The sequence below is a fragment of the Gossypium hirsutum genome, chromosome A09, assembly GCF_007990345.1.
Source record: "Gossypium hirsutum isolate 1008001.06 chromosome A09, Gossypium_hirsutum_v2.1, whole genome shotgun sequence".
Lineage (NCBI taxonomy): Eukaryota > Viridiplantae > Streptophyta > Magnoliopsida > Malvales > Malvaceae > Gossypium > Gossypium hirsutum.
In genome coordinates this window covers 78,084,563-78,104,741 of record NC_053432.1, presented here as the reverse complement: position 1 = coordinate 78,104,741, position 20,179 = coordinate 78,084,563, and the positions used below count along the sequence as shown (strand labels likewise).

At 26.9% G+C, this 20,179-nt stretch overlaps 3 protein-coding genes across 6 annotated transcripts; all 3 read right to left on the bottom strand.

Moving 5' to 3' along the window:
* Positions 1–2,884: 2,884 nt before the first annotated feature.
* Positions 2,885–4,638, bottom strand: LOC121206251 (uncharacterized). Of its 4 annotated transcripts, none has more exons than XM_041076959.1 (4): positions 4,173–4,638; positions 3,928–4,072; positions 3,761–3,827; positions 2,885–3,587 (listed from the first exon to the last, which is right to left on the bottom strand). In XM_041076959.1, the coding sequence occupies exons 2-4, from the start codon at positions 4,002–4,004 to the stop codon at positions 3,312–3,314; spliced, it is 420 nt and encodes a 139-aa protein (XP_040932893.1). In that variant the 5' UTR covers positions 4,005–4,072; positions 4,173–4,638; the 3' UTR covers positions 2,885–3,311. The 4 variants fall into 4 exon arrangements, with proteins under 4 accessions (XP_040932893.1, XP_040932891.1, XP_040932894.1 ...); XM_041076957.1 differs by having other exon boundaries at positions 3,761–3,830; positions 4,173–4,400; XM_041076960.1 differs by having other exon boundaries at positions 3,928–4,027; positions 4,173–4,388.
* A 12,190-nt stretch (positions 4,639–16,828) lies between these two features.
* On the bottom strand, positions 16,829–17,421 carry LOC121206250 (probable prolyl 4-hydroxylase 7). Its single transcript, XM_041076956.1, has 2 exons — positions 17,215–17,421; positions 16,829–17,089 (listed from the first exon to the last, which is right to left on the bottom strand). The coding sequence occupies exons 1-2, from the start codon at positions 17,404–17,406 to the stop codon at positions 16,955–16,957; spliced, it is 327 nt and encodes a 108-aa protein (XP_040932890.1). The 5' UTR covers positions 17,407–17,421; the 3' UTR covers positions 16,829–16,954.
* Positions 17,422–17,450: 29 nt separating this feature from the next.
* Positions 17,451–18,705, bottom strand: LOC121206049 (uncharacterized). Its single transcript, XM_041076226.1, has 5 exons — positions 18,541–18,705; positions 18,383–18,440; positions 18,185–18,289; positions 17,724–17,854; positions 17,451–17,583 (listed from the first exon to the last, which is right to left on the bottom strand). Exons 1-5 carry the CDS (start codon positions 18,684–18,686, stop codon positions 17,451–17,453), a joined length of 573 nt encoding a protein of 190 aa, XP_040932160.1. The 5' UTR covers positions 18,687–18,705.
* Between the last annotated feature and the right edge of the window lie 1,474 nt (positions 18,706–20,179).

Below are 20,179 nucleotides of genomic sequence, written 5' to 3'. Positions count from 1 at the left end.
TCTTTTGAAATATGATTATGCCTAGATATGGGACTTACATAATTTCCAGAGATGACGAATTCAGAATCTAAAATTACCATCGCAAACCTCAAGTTGCACCAAATTCCATCAATTAGCTTAGAAAGAGGTTATCAAAATGCTTCATACAAATTATTAATTAAATTTAATAAATACGCGTAAAATTTTAAATTAATTTACATTAAGTAAAGTATTACATTTTTAATTGATTTAAAATTCGATATGTAAATTTTAAATAAATAAAATATGAAATGTGATGATTGGATTGAATCGTATAGTCTATAAAAAAAATTACGAATTTGTAAAACTAATATAAGTGATTATTTTTACTAAACTATTAGGGAATCCTTAATGAGAATGTAAGTATATTGGTTAAAATATTAAGAAAACCTTGATTTTTTTTTTGTAACGAGTCCTAAATTTTTATTATAAAAAATAAATCATTATTATTTTAAATTTGTATCTAAATAAACATTTGTTTTGAATGAAAAAAAATTTATCTTAATTATTTTATTCAAGCATAAATTAAAAGTTAGGTCTCGGAGCTTAGATGATTAATTTTAATAAAAATTAAAAGTTGAAATATTTATTTGGATAGAATTAAAAGATAAAAAAGAGTATAATAAAAATATAAAAATTCATCATAATAAACTGAAAAAAAAAAGAAAGAATAAATAAAAGACATGTAACAAGTTGATGCCTTGTATTAGGCAGGCAAAATCCGGCAGGCAAGTGGGAAGTGTCCCCACAGAGATTTCATTTTATCCTACCACGGAAATCACAATAACTAAAGAAAAGGAGCTTTGTTGAAATATTCCCTCTCACTTTATCAAAAAAATCATTTTAATTATTTATTTTACTAAAATAATATATATTAATTAAAAGATCGGTATAAAAGAGACATATCTACATCACACACACGCGCAAAATTTAAAAAGAATTATCCGAATAAAAGCCTATCATTTATTCCTCTAGAGACTCAAATCTGAATGAATCTTATAGTTAAACATCCCTTAACTATTAGACCAATTACGAAAATTCATTCTCTGTTTTAAATAAAATGTTATTGCTAATTTTTCTTTTAAACTCTAAACTTTTGTCCTTTTAAATATTTTAAATAATTAAATTTCATAAAAATTTATTTAAATTTTACTTAATGATTTTTTTTAAAAAATCTTCTATAATAATAAATTTTAAATAAAATAAGTAAAATTTAAAAAAGTTTTATTTAAAGTCAATGTTATTTTTTTATGAAGAGAAGTCAATATTATTTAAAACATGTAAGATAAAATTAATAAATACATTAAAATAATATAATTATTTTAGATTTTGTCTAATAATAAAATTTAAATAATAAGTGAAATTTAAAAAGTTTTATTAAAAGTGAACATGTAAAATAAAAGGTTAAAATATGTCATAAGTTTTGTGTTTTCGATAATTTGAAATTTAGTCTTTGAATTTTTATTTCTAAAAATTAAGTTCCACTATTTTTCAAATTTTAAAATTCAAATTTGACTGTTAACCCAATTAATTTTTTTATTAAATTTTTGTTATGACATTTTAAAATTTAAAAAAATTTCACTTAGTAGCCATATAATTAAAAAAAATGATGTTGTAATTAACCTAAATTTAACAAGACAAATTTATGAGGATTAATAATTTCTTCACCAAAAATTAAAATTAAAAATCCATAATTATTTCCGTCTCAGTAGTGATGAAGCCGATAAATAAGAAAATTATGGTTAAAAATATATTTTTGTAATTTATTTGGCATAACAATGGGTTGTTGATGTGGATTATCACATCAAACATCAATGCTATTAACTAAGTGATGGTTAACGGTTGCAATACATAATGGAAAACGTTAATAAAAAAATTTAAATAATGTAATTTTAATGTTTGAAAACTTAATTGAATGTATTTTTTCTATTTTTTAAAAGAAAAATACATAAGTTTTTCTATTTTAATGCTCAAGTTGCAAAATGCATCTTATAAAAATCGCAAAATACAAAATATTTTTCTTAAATCCAATTAATCAAACATAAATTTTAATCTCAAATATCGTATTGAAGAGGCTAAAAAGCTTTGGCCGGCCTAGCTATTAAAATTGTATGTACTTTTGTTGTTCATCATTTTAAAATTGTATGTAAAGTTGTAGGCGACATTAATTATCTAAAATAATGTCAACACAATATAAACTATTAAAATTTATAAATTTATAATATTATATATATATATACACACGTACTGATTCACTCACTATGAGTAGTTGATAAAAAAATCAGATAAAAATTGTTTATAAATATTTAAATATTCCTAAAATTTAATTAACATTTTTAACATCGCATCTTAACTTAAATAAAATGGTAGTTAAAATTCTTCTTGGGACGTCTGGACACCTTTATTAAAATATCTTCTAATTTTATAACATTTTTTATATTTTTGATTACATAAAAAAAAATCAATGCCAATGCATAGATAGTAAATAATTCAAATATATAAAAAAATTAAAAAAATGGAATTGAAGTGGAGACAGATGGAAAACGTCGTGACCATCCCTAAATGTAATATAGACAAGACAAATAAATATATAAAAAAAATGTCACTTTAATAGAACATATATTAAAAGATGTTAAGGATGTAAGCTAAATATGGCTCCAATGTCGACGTAAGGTAGAGGTAGAAAAGGATAGAAAGATAAGCAGATGGCGGTGCCACGATTTTGTGATTTAGACGCCGAATCGCAATAAGCAGTAGCAGCCAACAGTAATGTAAAAGCACCTTTTTATTTTCATTATCCCTGTATAATCTTATCGTCATTCGTCACCCAACCCTAAAGCCTACCCATTTCTTATTCATTAATAAATTAAGGCAAAAGAAAAATTAAAACCTCCATTTCCTTCAAATTACAATTACATGCGAAGGAGGAAGGATGAGAGTGTCATTGATCAAACACGATATATTACAAAAATGTCTCTCCCATCCATCCTCTCCTCTCACCAAATACAGTAATTAATAATTAAAGAAAGCAAAAAAAAAAAAAAAAGGAACCCTAACAAGAGTGGGGGCAATAAACCTTGTTTTTGCTCCCCTCTAGTTCTTTTATGCAAGGAAAATCCCATCCCAAAATCATCAAAGACCCAACAATTTAACACCCATCATCTCATTTTAATCTTCTATTTACAAATCCAACACTACCCACACTATTCCAAGTTGTAACTTAATTTTATCATCTCCCTCTCTCCTCTCAATTTTTTTTTCTCATATCAAAATTTTCTTCCCCTCGGTATTTCTTAAGCCACGGCGGAGATTCTGCGATGGCGGCCATCTCTGGTGAGGCAATCAAATCCCTCGATTCGTACAGCAGCTGGCATCTGCCCGAATTTCACCCTCACGCATCCTCCCCTTGAGGAGGGTCCCGGGGATGTTAGTGGAGGTAGCACCGGCTGCTCGTCGTTGAATCGGGCATCTTGGATTACCGGATTCGACGCCCTGCTCGGCGGTGATCCACAGAAATACGGTGGTGATGAAGCCATTTGGTCGGTGGGGTTCTCGGCCCCATACCCTCCCTGAAACTCAATTAAAACGATACCCCTTTAGGTCACATCTAATTGTACAAAATCAGAAAGAAAATCTAGAAAAATTACATGAAAATCAAAGAATCAGTACCCAGAGTCATCAAAGAAACAAAAAGAAAAATTAAAGCCCAGAAAAATCTTCTTCTTTTTTTAATTGAATTTACCTCGGAGAGGATTATATCAAGAAGCTCTGCACCAGCTTTTGAATCAGCCATCTCAGTCTGATAACAGCTGCTGGAATTTTCCCAAATCAAAAATAAAATAAGAACCATGATACATAAAAAGATAATGAAAGCAGAAATAAATTAGAAGATTAAAAAAAGGGACATACTTGGTAGACCATCTAAAGGTTCGTATAGGCTTAGGGCAAACCACTGAATCGAATCCTCCCTCTTCAAATCTTCCCATGGCGTTGGTGTTGGTTTATAATTCTGTTTATTTTTCAGACAGAGCAAAGATCAGAACACCAACAAACCCTGTCCAAAAAAAAAAAGAACATAAAAAAACATGAGATCTAATCTAACGAAACAAACAAGCAAACAAACAAAAAAGAGATCTGGGTTGTTTCAGACAAACCTAAGCTCCTCCAATGGAGGAATTAATTGATTGGAGAGAGAGAGAGAGAGAGAGAACAAATCTGGGTTTGAGATTTTGAGAGAGGAAAGTTTCAGAGAGAGAAAAAGGAGGGGATAGGTGGGTGAGTATTCATAGAGAAAAGAGGGTGAGTGAGGGGAGGAGGGTGGATAGGGTGTTCGCGAACTGAAAATCATGTGATGTGAAATATTGGGTATTGACCGTCAGATTTGAATAGAATGGAAATAGATGGTTGATGATTGTTTTAAAGGAGAGTCAAAGGTGAGTTTAGGATTTGGAGCCAAAATGGAATCTGATGAAGATTTGGATTCTGAGACACATATCGAATATTAAATATCAATCAATCAATCTTTCTTTCTTTTTTATACGGTGATTGCATATTTTATAAGGCTCTCATGCATGCATGCTCTCATTTTTTATTTTTATTATTTTCTTAAACAACTGAATTGTTTTTAGTCATAAATCGTGAATTCTTTTATAGGATAAACTACATATACTCACTTAATTATAAAAAAAAATTCATTTTAAGTATTTAAAATAAAAAAATTATAATTTAAACACATACGTTATATAATTTGTTTATTTTAGTTATTTCGTCAAAATTCTAATAAAAATTTAACATGACATTTTTCTTGACACATAAACCAATAATTAGATGTCACATGACACAATTTACCACATAAATATTGCATAGGACTAAAATATTATTTGTCCAATACTAATTATTAATTAAAATAAAAAAATAGATTTTTAGGTTTTTTTCAACCATTTAATTATCATTTTTTTATTAATAATTAGTATTGAGCAAATTATATTTTAGTTCTTTAAAGTGGTATGCAACACTTACGTGGTTAATTGTGTCATGTGGCATTCAATGATTGATCCATGTGTCAAAAAAATGTCATATCAGATTTCTGTTAAAGTTTTTAACGGAAGTTATCAATATGAACAAATTATATAGCCTGGTTGTTTAAATTGTAAGATTTTATTTAAAGTGCCTAAAATGGGAATTTTTGATAGTTTAATGACTATCTATATAGTTTAATTTTTTATATAATATATTGCTTTTTTTTATAAAAATGTCGTCATTTTAAATTAAGTTTTTTAATATTAAATTATTTTAAAGACTATAAATATCAAGATGTATATGAAAATTTTTTAAAAAAATCTAATATTTTTGTATGTTGAGGTTTACTTTTTGGGGATATTCCTTCTACCGAATTGTATTCCCATCATTGGAACACAATGAAATGGCAGTACCCTAATTGGAGATTCTCGACAAAATCTCGTATAATTTAAATGAGACCTCATCACCATGATTTATTTCGCCTACATTAGTCCATCAAAACTCCTTACCCTTTGTTTAATTACCTCTAAACCCTAAATTCTAGTTCGATTCTTTAAGGTCTCAATCTTAAATTTTAATATTTGAAAACCCTTACGAAATTATTTTCCTCCAACTTAATTGGGTTAAAGATTATTTCGATCCAACTCTAACCTCAACCAAAGTCAACTCTCTACTCTCCTAATTCTATTACTCTTCATCAGTATAATCTTTGTGAAGTATTTAAGCATTCTTCATATGAGGATCATTTACACTAATCGTAAATAGGGTTTATCATAAACCTAAACCTTATTTAATGTTAGTTTAAAATATATTTTGTATCCATATTATAATGCATAAACACTAGAGGAAGACCATGCTGAAGAAAAGCATGGAAAATCAGGAGAGTAAATTTCAGGTTCGTTGATGTTAGAGTTGGGTTCAAAATCTCTTCCTAATATGGGATTGAAGCTTGAACAAATGAAGGAAAAATAATTCGGTGGGCATTTTTTAAATGTTATATTTAGGTTTGAGAGTTTAGGATTTAGGGTTACAATTTTAGATTATGGGTTTTGGTTTTTGGATTTTGAGAAGTTAGGCAAAAAATTTTGGGAGGTGAAATTAAATTTTATATTTCTACAATAGTAAAAATATAATTTAACCATTCTAATAGCTTATATATTTATAATTTGTAAATGATTAAATCATATTTATCATTTTGTGGGGTCAAAGTGCAATTATACCATTACTAATTTAAAATTTTTTAAATTATAAAATGACACAAATGAATTTTTTTTTCATTTTAGGAGTTAAAACTATGTCAACCCTAGACTTCGCCACTAAAAGTAGGTTAGGGTGTCCTCTAGAGTTGGAGGCATGCGACAATGACATAGGCAAGTTTCTTGGACCTTGTATTTCTTGGTCGAAATTAAGCTTGAGATAACATAAGAAAATGTGATTAGTTAATGCAAGACGTAGAGCTAGGGGTGTTCAATTCGTTAACCGGCCTGAACTATTATTAACTGAATTAAACGACTCTTTTAAATCCTTAACGTTTAACCGAACCAAAATTTTTAAAAAAAACTTAACTGAACGGAACTTGTTCTGTTAATTTAGTCTGTTAACTGAATTAACCGAAATTTATATATGTTATTTTTGGTTAAAACAAGTATAAAACATATAAAAAAATTAACAGACTTAACTGACTGATTAATTTATATTTCCCAAAAATTAACCGAACCGACCGAATACTTATATATTGTAATACTATTTATTAAATTCGGTTAACCGACCGATTTCGAATCGAATTAACCGTTAATTGAGCTTCTAAAAAATTATTAATCGACCCTAACCGAATTAATTCGATTAACCAACTGATTAACCAAATTCAATCGGTTAACTGAATTAATTCGATTTTACCCGAAATTTGCACACCCCTACATAGAGTGACATCATTGATGAACTCAAAATATTCTTATGCTTTGGACGAACTATATATGCTGATAGGAATATTGATGTTATAATTTGTTATTTATAAAATGAAAAGTGATGTAATTTAAAGGATATGTTAATATTTAAAAAATAAAAATAAAAACATGTTAGATTTGTTACCCAAATGCTTGATAAAGCAATCAGATAAAACAAAATAGAATTGAATTAAAAAATAAATTCAATAAAATTTAATTAAAAACAAATTACATAAACTAAATTGAATTAACAATTAAAGTAAATAAATTGCATAAGGTGGGCTCACAAGGCCCCGGAAGATATATGGGGAGGAGTTTTTGTCACCTCTTTAACTTCACAAATGCTTCATTCAATCTCCTTAAATCAACTCCAACAAGGATTCTAAGCTAACATCCGTAACTCTACCCTCTATACTTATGGATAGAATGCTTGATGATAGGAACCCAGGCAGCCACGCTAAACTAACCTTATTCGATAATTACCCCATTAACACCTAGGCAAAGAGAGATTGAAAAAAACCAATGACCAGACATATAGTTAACACTCTTTTTAGATATTACCTTAACACCTCTAAACTATTATTTTTAGTGGCTTTTCGTACCATTCTCTGCGTGTATCACTTCCACCTTAGTATCTCTTCACACTTCACACTTTTCATTGTGTAAATCGCGGCATATAATTTAATTCTTAGAACAAAACTATAAATTTGAAGTAATTTAATTAATTATTGTAATTTGTTTCTCTACCCAAAGGTATAAAATTGACCAAGACAATAACAGACAATGAAGCAATTTTGCTTACTTCAAACACATAAAGTAGACAATTAAAGTTAACGCCGGTTGCCCAATAGCCTCATCTTTGAAGAAGGATGAACTAAGAAGACTGTGTTTCGTTATTTCTTATAATAAAATACGATAGGCAACGAATGGATTTAAAATACTTATTAATTGATTAAGATTATTCTATTATTAAAAGAGTTTGTTTTGTGAGAACCATAATTAAAAAACTTTAGCTTCCTACTCGACTTTTGTCCACATTTTTTTTATTATTTTTATAAATAATATATAACCAACTTTAAAAAATGTTCGAACTTTAAAAAAAAAAATTTAAAGTTGTGGGTTAAAATCACGAACATGTACCACAATTTAATTTATTTCGAATTTGAATTAATTTGAATTTGAATGGATTTATATAGAATCAAATAATTTTAAATTTGATAAATATTAAAATTGTTAATAATTTTTGATTCAATATGTAATGTTAAATTTTGATTTTATGTGCTTTTATACACGAAATTTTAATTTGATTCAAATTTTCACTAACAACATTGTTGAATTAACTTCATTTTACATTCATATATTGCATACACCAACAATCATATTAATCTAATATGAAAATAAATGTATATATTCATTTCTTTAAATGTATATAATTTAGAGTTTCACACATACATGTGAACCACAATTCAAGTTTCATGTGTATAATTGTACCGAATCAAAGTTTATGTATCAAATTGCACATTGAACCAAAATTTATTTATAAATTTAATATTTATCCCTTTTAAAATTTACAAAACTATAATGTTTTTAAATTATAAAATAAAAATAAAAATTAATTATAAGTTCGGATGGTTTTTGAAATATAAGTTACAAAATTACGATTATTTGAATTAAAATTTATTTTTATTTAATTTAAAATTATTTTTTATCTTTCTAATTTCTAATTAATTTGATTTTTCTATATATAGAAAATATTTTATATTTAGAATAGTGAAAATAATTTAAAAATATTACATACAAAATATTATTAGAAACTAGTATAATAGAGTTATTGATTTTTTTTTTCCATTTGAATTCTTAAAAATGAGAAATAAATTCCAAATTTTCAAACACTACGTAACTTATGATAAATTTTTATTTTTGTAATATTATATGAAAAATCTTTAAAACGATGAGAAGAGAGTGGCAGCGTTCTGCGTTCAATGGGCCACAGATTTCCGCATCCGAAGGTGGAAAAAAGACAAAACATTGCTTCAAATTGCGAGACGCACTTGCAATGCTGATCCAATGGGTAGTTACCATAACTTTCCCTAAACCATATTGACTGAGCAAATTTTGATTTAATTCAAAAAAATAATAAAAAATTTAAAATTTAAATTAAATAGTTTAAGTTATTTGAGTTAATTAAGTTATTTGAATTAATTCGAATAAAAAATTAAATTTTTTTATTTAACTCGAATATAAATTACACAATTTAAGTTATTCGAAAATCCGAATAAGAAAAGGTAAAACTACCTTGTTTTAATAAATGTTTACTTTTTTTAAAAGTTAAAAGTTAAAATCATTAAGTTAAAAGGTAAAATTACATCGTCTTGATAAATGTTTACTCATTAAATTAAAAGACAAAATTATTATATTGTTTATGTAGGTAAATAATCTTGTACTTTGTCTACTAGTTAAATAATCGATCAATGTAAACGTAACATTGAGTATAAATAATAGGATTTGTTAACTCGACTCGATTCGCTTCGATTCGAAAAAAATTCAAATTAAGTTTGGTTACTAAAATAGGATTCGTCAACTCGACTAACTCAAAATTTTTTTACTCTATTCGATCGAATACTCACCCCTACTTCACATTATATTTTCCTATTGGATGCTTTAGATGTTGTGTATCTAAATTTTAAATTTTAAAATCTCATTATTTGTGTAAGTTTTAAAATCTCATATATATATATATATTTGATAAAAATTATCTGGAAAAAGGTGATGATAGGATAAAAATAATCTTATATAATTTATTAAATTATTACCCATTTATTCCTTAAATTCAAAACCCATTTTCTTCTCTCACTCGAACATCATTTCCTCCTCCTCCCAGCTGAATTCAGTTGAAGAACTTGGTAAGATCACCCATGTCTTCAATGCTTTTAAAGAACATGGTTTTAATTGCAAAAAAGAAAATCCATGTTGTTTTAAACCAAACAGAAAATTCGGGACGAAAATGATGATACCAAGTTTACTTAAATAATCGGAAACATGGGTTACCAAGTTCTTCAATTGTAAGAAGGATATGGGTTTAAAATGATGAAGATAAATTTGGTAAATGAGTTCACCGCCATTGAACATGGTAGTTTAGAGCTGCGGTGAAGTCATAAGATTAAGTTTCATTGTGTTTTTATAGCCTAGCGAGACATGTTATGACGACAGTATAATAAATTAAATAATTATATAAAATCATCTTTATCTTAATCATGATTTATTTTTAAGTTATTTGTACCAAATATTTATATAAAAATGTCACATTAATATTTAACAATAAAAAGCTATAAAATTTTTAATGAAGGACTATTTTGTTCCATAGAACCAATTTACCCTCTCTTTGTTTCACTAGAAGGATCAAAATGTTATATGGATTACTAGAGAGGTCACTATGTTTTTTTTTTTAATTTTCATATTCTAAAATAATCTATTAATATCACCTTGGTTTATTATAGTGGTAGGTTCTGGGATTAAGTTTTAAAGATTAGTAAAAATTTCAAAAATTTTAGAGTTCAATGAGAATTTTTTAAAATAATTGAGGGTCTAATTAAATTTTTAAATTTTTTTCTGAGATCAATGAGAATTTTCCAATATTTTATGTGAGCTTAATTAAATTTTTAAAAAATTAAAAGGCATAATGAGAATTTTCAAAAAAATTGAGGGGGTTAATTAAAATTTTCTAAAAATTTCAATAGAAAATTCATATTTTTCTAAAATTTGGGAGGGGAGAATTAATGGTTAAGGTTGAGCTTATCGGAATAAAGGGATAGCCTTGAGAGATCCACCAATGAGTTTAGTGTCCGGGGAAGCCATCGGCGGTGCTAAATTCAATCAATGGCTTATAGGGTTTGTTGGGAAAAGAAAAGAAGAAGAAAAAAAAAACCGAATAAGGAAAAAAGAGAGAAAAGAAATATATTTTAATATGAAAAAAACAATTTTTTTAAAACACGGGACACGTTTAACATGTTACATCAAACATATTTTATCAAATAATGACATTAAATAGTTAAATGATATTTTTATAATAATGACATCTTTATAAATTTTAAAAGTTGAATAACAAAAATTAAAAATTAATCAAATGACATCTAGCATAGCATAGTTCACTCAATAATATATTATAACATGAAAATGCAAAGATATATATAAAAACATTAAAATGTATTATTGATAAACTTAAATTGATGTGGACTGATCTTCAATTGATACTAATAAATGAAATTCGATCTCAAAATAATCATTTAAATTTATATAATTATATAATATGTAAATATAATGCGTTAAATATTAAATACAATATGAGGAGGATTGCACACATATATAGTTTTATATATTTCTTGCTTTATTAATATTTAACATATTTTTTATTTTATTTATATAAATTATGTGTGTTAAATTAACATAAATTTTAAAAAATAGTAAAAAAATTAATTATTAAATAAATATTAATATATATATTTTTTAGATCAATGTAATAAATATATATAAAAAAAGGATGAAGTGAGTGTTGAATAAAGGAGGGAGAAATGATTGCAGCACTATATGATGGAACAAAAAGGCAGCACATTTTGAAGCAAAAGAAAAAAGGGCACCCCCCATTATCAATTTGATTCCTAGCCCTTATCCTACACAAGCTACATCATGCTTTTAATTTGCCACATATATTTTTATTTAAACAATAAATAATAAAATATACGTTCTGAAATTAATAATAATTTTTGTTAATTTAGTTTTTGCTTTATTATTAACTCTATATTGATATTTTATGTTATTATTTTGTTTAATTCTGAGTTATTTATTTCATATTTTCTTATTAAGTGAATTCCTATTCTATTTTAAATTTAAATTTTAATGTTAATTTTAACTATTCTACTTTTTCAATTATTAATTTTAAAATTCAGTTTCATAAAAAAATTAATTTAAATAGCTTGTTTTTATTTAAGTTCAAAGTTTAAAATTAAAAAATAAAACATAATATAATATTTATCATAAAGATAAATAATATTTAATTAAAACAAAGTTAGATAATATTTATCTTAATAGTTAGATAAAAGTTATCTAATAAAGTTGAATATTAGTTATCTTAATATTTATTTCATAATTATAGTGTTATTAAACGGATAAATTATTCCATTAACCTTTCTCACCACCTAATATATGGTTCTAGTTAATTATTTTATGCCATGTCAACAAATTTTTTCAACTCAAATTAAAAAGATTAAAATAATTTTCACTGTCATATATAATTTTGTTCAATTTCTTTTTCTTTTCATTTGACATGATTTTTTTTCCTCCTCCTCACTGTTAGAAGAAGAGGATTTAGGGTTTTGGTAATTTTTCTAATTTAAGACTACAGGCTGAGCAAAAAAATAAAGGGGTTAGAGAATCAGGTTCGTTCCTATTTCTAGTGAAATAATTATTGAATTTAGTTCATAACAATTTTAATCATTCCATTATTTACTTTGAATTGTCTAAAACCCTAAATCTTTTTTTATAACAACCAAGAGGTGATTCAAAAAGGAAAAAAAATTAAGAAAATCATTAAAACCCTAAATCCTCTTATGCTAATAGTGTCTTATTTTGAGGGGAGGAAAAAAAGTCACTCAGATGAAAAGAAAAAGAAATTGAACAAAATCAAATATGATGTGGAAGTTGTTTTAATCATTCTAATTTGAGTACGAAAAAGTTATTGATTTGACATAAAATATTTTGGTAGGACCATATATGAGGCGGTAAAAGGGTCCATAAAATAATTTATCTGTTAAACGGTTACTTCCTCTATATTTAAAATATAAGTTCATATATCTCATTTATTGATTGTATTAAATTGTGTTTAATATGAAATAAATTTAATGATTGTCAAATTGTTTTTATTTCAAAATTAATTTTTTTAAAACTTTAACAAACTGTTATGTGATTTAACTTATCTTATTTAATAAAATTTTAATATTTCACTTCTATCTATATCCATGTTACAAAAAGAATAGCAAATTATTTTTTATTTTTCACTGAGTCAAATTTTTGCTTTTACATTATTTAAGAAACTTTATTTTGTATTAAAATAAATTATTAAAGAATTTATTTCTGAAATTAAAAAAGTATTAGATATAAATTATTTCTAAAATTTACAAATAAAAAGAATTAAAAATTTATTTCTAAAAATCATTTAAAATTAAAAATTTATTTCTGTAATTTAAAAAATTATTAGATATATATTATATCTAAAATTATTTAGAACTTTATTTTTTAAATTAAAAATTTTAAAAATGAGAAAAAAGCATTTAAAACTTTATTTCTCAATTTAAAAAGTATTAGACATATATTATTTCTAAAATTAAAAATTAAAATATATTTAATACTTTATTTCTAAAATTAAGGATAAAATTATTTTTGACTATTTCAAAAAAATTAAAAACTATCTATTTCAAAGCTTAACTCTATCTCATATATATATATATTAGGATTTTAGATCATTAATTATATATGGGGAAAATATTTGATACAATATTAGTGAATTTTTTAGACTTTACAAGTAAAAGGTTGACAAGTGTACTATAAGAGTATAGTAAAATATTTTAGAAATAGTTATTTAAAAAAAAGAGAGACACGTATCAATTTTTTAAAACTACTTGTAGAATGAGAAAAAACACACTATTAATGTGCCAAATGCAAATATGCACTCTTATATATATGCGTGCATATTATAACATATTTATTATTTTCTATCATGTAATGTATTTTTAATTAAGTTATTAAAAATATTAAAATTTTGGGAAGAACAAACACCATGAAATTATATGTGCAAAAAAATACAAAGCATATTTGGTAAAATAATTTTTTTAATACATTCATATGGATTCAAATTAAGAGTATCAAATCTAATTGTTGAAAAATAAAAGAATAATTTTTGTGTTTATACCAGTTTTAACCATAACCAATATATTTAAAGTTTAAAACCTTTGTTTTTATCACTTTCACCTTTTACAAAAACATTTTCAATAAAAACAATAAAAACAAGCTTTTTATTTATTATTTCTAATTTTCACATTTCCATTTTCAAAATTTTAAACCAAACACCTTTTCCCAACATTTTTCATTTTAATGGAAACTAAATAAAAACAAAACATGTAAAGATTTCAATAAAACACTCCTTTTATCATAACTAACCGTAACACCTTTTATTTAAGTTATTTTAAATACAATGCAGTTATATGATAAAAATAATATTTATTAAAAGAATTAAAGAGTTAAAATGGTATGACAAAAAATTATAGAATAAACCAATAAGACTCACACATAATAATAAATTTGTTAAAATTTAAATAAATATATAATATTTTAAATATAAAGTGCAAGAAATATATGAAAATCTCGAAATTGAAATTAAATGGCTGTTGAATGTATAAAGGCATAAATGATTGCATCGATATTGGATGGTCAACAAAAAGGCAGCACATTATCATTCTCATTTCTCCATATATTATTTATTCTAAGAACAGACATGGATGTCTCACTTGCCTTGCATTTTCCGCGCCATCCACTTGCTTCTGCCCTTGAGTTGTTCTGTTAGAATTTGTTTGTTGTGCGAAAATTCAACGTGGAATCACTTGATGATAAAGAAGCCCATTGCCAATATAAAGCTTAACAAATGAAGGAGAAATTGTTTTTATTTTTTATTTTTTTAATGTATTCAAATAACAACTTCTTAAATATTGTATTTCGGGTTTTATTGTGATTTTATTATTTCCTTTTCTTTTCGAGCAACATATGATTAAGTTGTTATATGTTTTATTATAAATATATATGAAAAACTCGTATTTAAGTATTTTTGGAAAGATTAATTTATTATATAACTATTCTAAAACATTTGACTTCTAAAAGGTAAGATCTTGATTTAAACATTTAACATATTAAAAATTTGTTAGCTCAATATTGTTAAATGTTTAATAGTCAATTATAATAAATGAGAGCTATACCTAAACCAATCAAGTAAGAATTGCAAAAAAAACGATGGTGAAGTTGGGAATTGGGATCAAAAGAGTGCAACAGCCACGGAGATATTGGGTTTTCAAATGAGTTTTCTAAGTAACAAGAAAGAGTTTGTAAAAGCTAGCATGATGGAAATCTAGGGAGGTAAGCATACAAGATACAACCCTAACACTCATGCCTCTGTTATCTTGTGTTAAGGCATCTCGGGGCAAATTTATAAATTTATTCATTATTTTTTTATGAGAGGAAGCTTTATTTATTAATCGGTGATTAATTTGTAAATCACTTAACATTAATTAAAAAAATAAATTATTTATTTTATTTTTAATAATTTAATTAATTAATTGATTAAATAAAAAATTAATAATTTAATTGATTTATCTATCATTCGATTTTAAAAACATTAATAGCACGTTTGGTTCACTGTATTGGATTAGAGGTCTATTGGATTGGAGGTGTATTGGATTAGAGGTGTAATAGCAAATCAACTGTTTGGTTGAATGTAATGGAATAGAGGCGTAATAGTAATCTTATGTTTGGTTGAATGGAATAGAGGTGTAATAGGATAATGGAAAAAACTAAAATGACTAGAATACCCTTAGCATAAATTTGTTTGGGTAAATGATTATTGTTATTGTTATTTAAAATTTAATAAGATTATTAATATCAATAATAAATAATTTAATCATATTTAAACATAATTATTATTAAATATATTATAATTAAAATATATAATTTAATCAAATTTTTAATAATTAATATTCTTATATGAATTTACTCAAATCATAATACAGATAATTTAACATAATTATTATTAAATATATTATAATTAAAATATATAATTTAATAAAATTCTTAATAATCAATATTCTTATATGAATTTACTAAAATCATAATATATAATACTATAAAATATAATTTGAAATAATTAATATTAAATATATTTTAATTAAAATATATGATTTAATAAAATTTAAAATAATTATAACTAACAAATTTTTCTCATTAGAAATGCATTGTACAAAATGCCGGTCAGCTCATTTCAACCTTCCAGCTACCAACTAATATGTTTTCCAATTTTCTAGCCCACCCAAACTTTACAAAATGCTAGATAGCATATTAGTCACAATCCTATTCACATCACTAACTATATCCGAAAATGAATGACCCTGGGAAAAATTACAAGTATTACATGGATTTCATTGAATCAATGTTGATGCAGAAGCATCCTTGCCCTCTGTTGAAGTTGAGTCAATGACCTAATACAAGTGCCCTCCTCCCATGTCTTTAAGCGTGTAAGGCTGATTAGTTCCCGAATAAAAACCACCATTTCGTCAAGACTACTTTGCATTGGCAACTTGTCTTCAGATCCCTTGCTTCGGTGTTTCCCGTATACAGCCTCAAATTCTCTAGACTTACTGGCAGCTGTTCGTAGTACTGAGTCAAGGTGCCCTGAAATGATTACCAGTCAGGTGACATTCATCATAGCAGATGCTAAAATTTTGCAATTCAGTCGATTCTCTATAAACAAAGATCTAGATATATTCAGCAGAATTAACGCTCATAATAATAGTATGATGAATTAACGCTCATAAAATACATACCAAAAACAAAATTATGATAGTAAGGTTCCATCACCACCTATCCATATTAGCCTTACACGATGTTAATAATACCACAAGTATATTATGAATAAAAGTATATTGTTGGATTATATGGTTGGATTTCTAAGGTGGCAATTTTATCCGAGAACAATTAAATAAGAAGCTATGAACATATACAGCAGGTTCATAGTAATATCTGCAAAATTCATTGGAATACAAATCACAAACCAATCATACAAACAAAAGTGGCAAACTTAATTTCACTTGTTCATTAAAGTGAGATTTTATCAGCTAGAATCAAATGAAAATTCTTCCAACAAATCGGTATGATCTAGCATATTAATATCCGAGAAAAGTAAAAACACAACTCAGTAAGCATTTCACAAAATCTCCAATGGAAATCATAGTATTACCTGCATATCCATTTTTTGCACAATCTGACCAGCTATCATCCTTTGGCTGAGAAAGTTTTCCCTGCAGAAGGCAGACTAGTAAGTGGTGAACAAAATAAAATGGAAATGTAAGCATTTAACAATGATAGAATAGGAAGAGAGCAAACATAAATAGGGGGAATAAAAAATTCACAGTCAAATGCTTACCTCTGCATTTGGAAACACAGTTTCCCCACCACTCTCAACATCAGACAAATACATCAGTACAGTGGCTATACGGTGACCGCCCAGCTCTTGATTAGCCTTATCATGAAAATAATCGAAATGTGGCTCATACTTTTGACCATTCTCGTCATGTATTATTTGCATGGACTCCCCATTCTCTGGTTGGTGTGCCATATTAAAATAAGATGAGAAAACACCATTCAACGTAGATTAAGAAATTATAGGGTAACAACAAGCAAGAAATGATATATACCTGCTGGAAGGAAGGTCCATGCAGCAGTCCTAGCTTCGATATCAGCAACTACTTCATCCTTCACATGAGAAATAAAGGACACCACATAAGCATTTGAACTTCAAGAATCAGCATATACAATGCTTTCCAAACACGGTCCACAAAAATAAACAATCTGAGTCATCAAAATTAGTATTGAGTAAACGATCTCTAAACTTAATGAAACAAGTAACTAATACTAAGCAGTACACATTTGGACCTGAACTCCAGTGAAGAAAAAGGTGCAAACTGAAGAATGATTAAAGCAGTAACGCATTCCCCAGTGAGCAACAAGACAGCAGCGGAAGAAATAAGAAGTAAATCAGTTATCAGGAGTCCTACTCGAGATATCTGATACAGCATTAAGGGAAAATAATTATCCCAAAAGCTTAAGCCAATGCCAAAGAGCACAACTATCATCTTTAACTTTCAATGCATTCAGTAAGGAAACGGATTCTTTAGGTAAAGAGCTTGCCCTAGATTAAGTGTGAATGAATCATTATGGGAAAGGAGTAAAAGACACCTAAAACATCATCTGTCATAAACTACCATCCAAAATTTGGTTATTTATGAAGAATAAGTGAACTGCCTTCACCGCTGTAATATTTCTATCTTCCATTAACAGAATTCCAGCTAATTTCACAGATTTAAACTAAAAAAAGGGGCAATTTAATTATATACCCGAGCTTTCAGAAGAAACATGCCAGAGCTGGTTCGAACTTCACTCTCAATGCTATCACCCGATTCATTATCCGCCACCATTGACTTATCTAATTTATCCTTAGCCTGAAATTCACACATTTTAAGAAAAAAAGGGGAGGGGGTTAACATCACAAATCGAAATTAATCAACAAATTAGTTTAAAAAAATGTTGCTTACCAGAGTAATAAGGTGATCGCATTCCTCACTTGATAAAAATCCTTTGTAAAGGAAAGCCCCGAAAATAAAAATAAAAACATAAAGTTCACAATTTTGAGTAAATTAAACAGAAAAAAGTTACAAAATGCGAAAAAGAAGAAGAGAGAAATTAAAGTGACCTAGGGTGCCATGAGAGTTGAGTAACACGAGTGGGATCAAATGGAACCGAAGAAGTTCCTCTCTTCATTTCAAGCACCGATCCATTGATCTCAGCTGAAACCAAACAGAGATGAAGCAAAAATCCTATAAAATACCAATGATCCATTAAAAGGGCAAAAAAAAATCCTTTGTTTGGATCCAATCGGTAATAGAATAAAAGAGATGATAGGTCTTCGAAGACTTTTGCCTTGGAGTTTGGTGGGTTGTGTACTGCTGTTGATGTTGGGAGGGAGAGGGTGGGGTGGAGCAACAGATTTTGGCTGGGGAGGGTAAAACAGAAACGATTAGCTAATCCTTACTTTTAGAACGGAATGGCTAATCGTTGTTGAAGCAAAGAAAATGAGGAATACATCCGTGTTGTAATAGGCCTGTAATAGGCAATACATCAAACCAAACATGGGATTAAGTGGGGATTAGTGGAGCCCACAGAATAGGGGTGTAATGGCTAATCCATTACACCAAACCAAACATGCTGTAATTTTCTTAGATAAATTCCATCGGATGTAGTCCATGTCCTTAATTGAGATGGGCCACCAACCCCCATTTCGTGATTGAAAAATAATAAAACATTTATATATTGATATTAATTTAATATTTCTTATAACTAAATTTAAATAAAACAATATATTTTTGTTATTAAGCAGCAATGCTAGTGGACGGGGCCATCCTAGATAAGACCCAACTTGTCCAGATTGGCCCTATGAAACTAACAGATAGGCTAACACTTGGGTCCAATTTGAGTAAACAAGATGACATACAAGAGAATGCGTCCCATTACGCAACACAAACATCTTACTATTAGATCAAACAGTTGTTGGCTTATCTATATACTAATTTAAATAATGAGATTTATATTAAAAAGTATATTATGATATTAAGAGTGGGTTTGGATGAAAGGTATGTTTACTTACGATTAGTGTAAAAACAGCGGTAGCAGTAATATTAAATACTGTAGTGTAAGATAAAAAATAAGCTAAACACACCGCACCGCATCCAACCCACCTTAAATTATTTTGAGGTTATGTTTTGACTTGTGCAACCAGGTCTCGTAAATATGCTATAAAAGACTTTTATCTTATAGAGAATCATTAATAAAGCAGAAATTACATTGATTCAAATGATAAATAACTTGAACACTAAACATTCATTTTAAAATTTTAAAATTAAAAAGATAAATACGAAAAGATTGTCATTGATATTTAAATTGAGTATTTAAATGGTATATATTGCTAATTGATGGGAGGAGTGTGGTGAGTGAAATTCTCATACTTTGTCGAGAATGAAACTGTTTGATGTTGAAAGTACATTAATTTTTTTTATAATGTATACTAATGAATTTTGTTCATAATTATCTTTAAAAAAAACCAATTTCTTTTACATAATTTTATAATGATTTTGCTTTAGAGTGGTAGCATGTGCAAATTCATTTTTACTGTGTTGGTATGCATGTGTGAGTTACTTCTTATCCTTCTCTTCTTTTGATAACGTAGAGCCCTCGTATCCTTGTTGAAAACCCCCCTAATGAAATAAAGTTAAAGTAAACTAATAAAGCTACTCCCACTGTAGTATCTACTCTTCAATGTTCCTTGCTTTATGTCT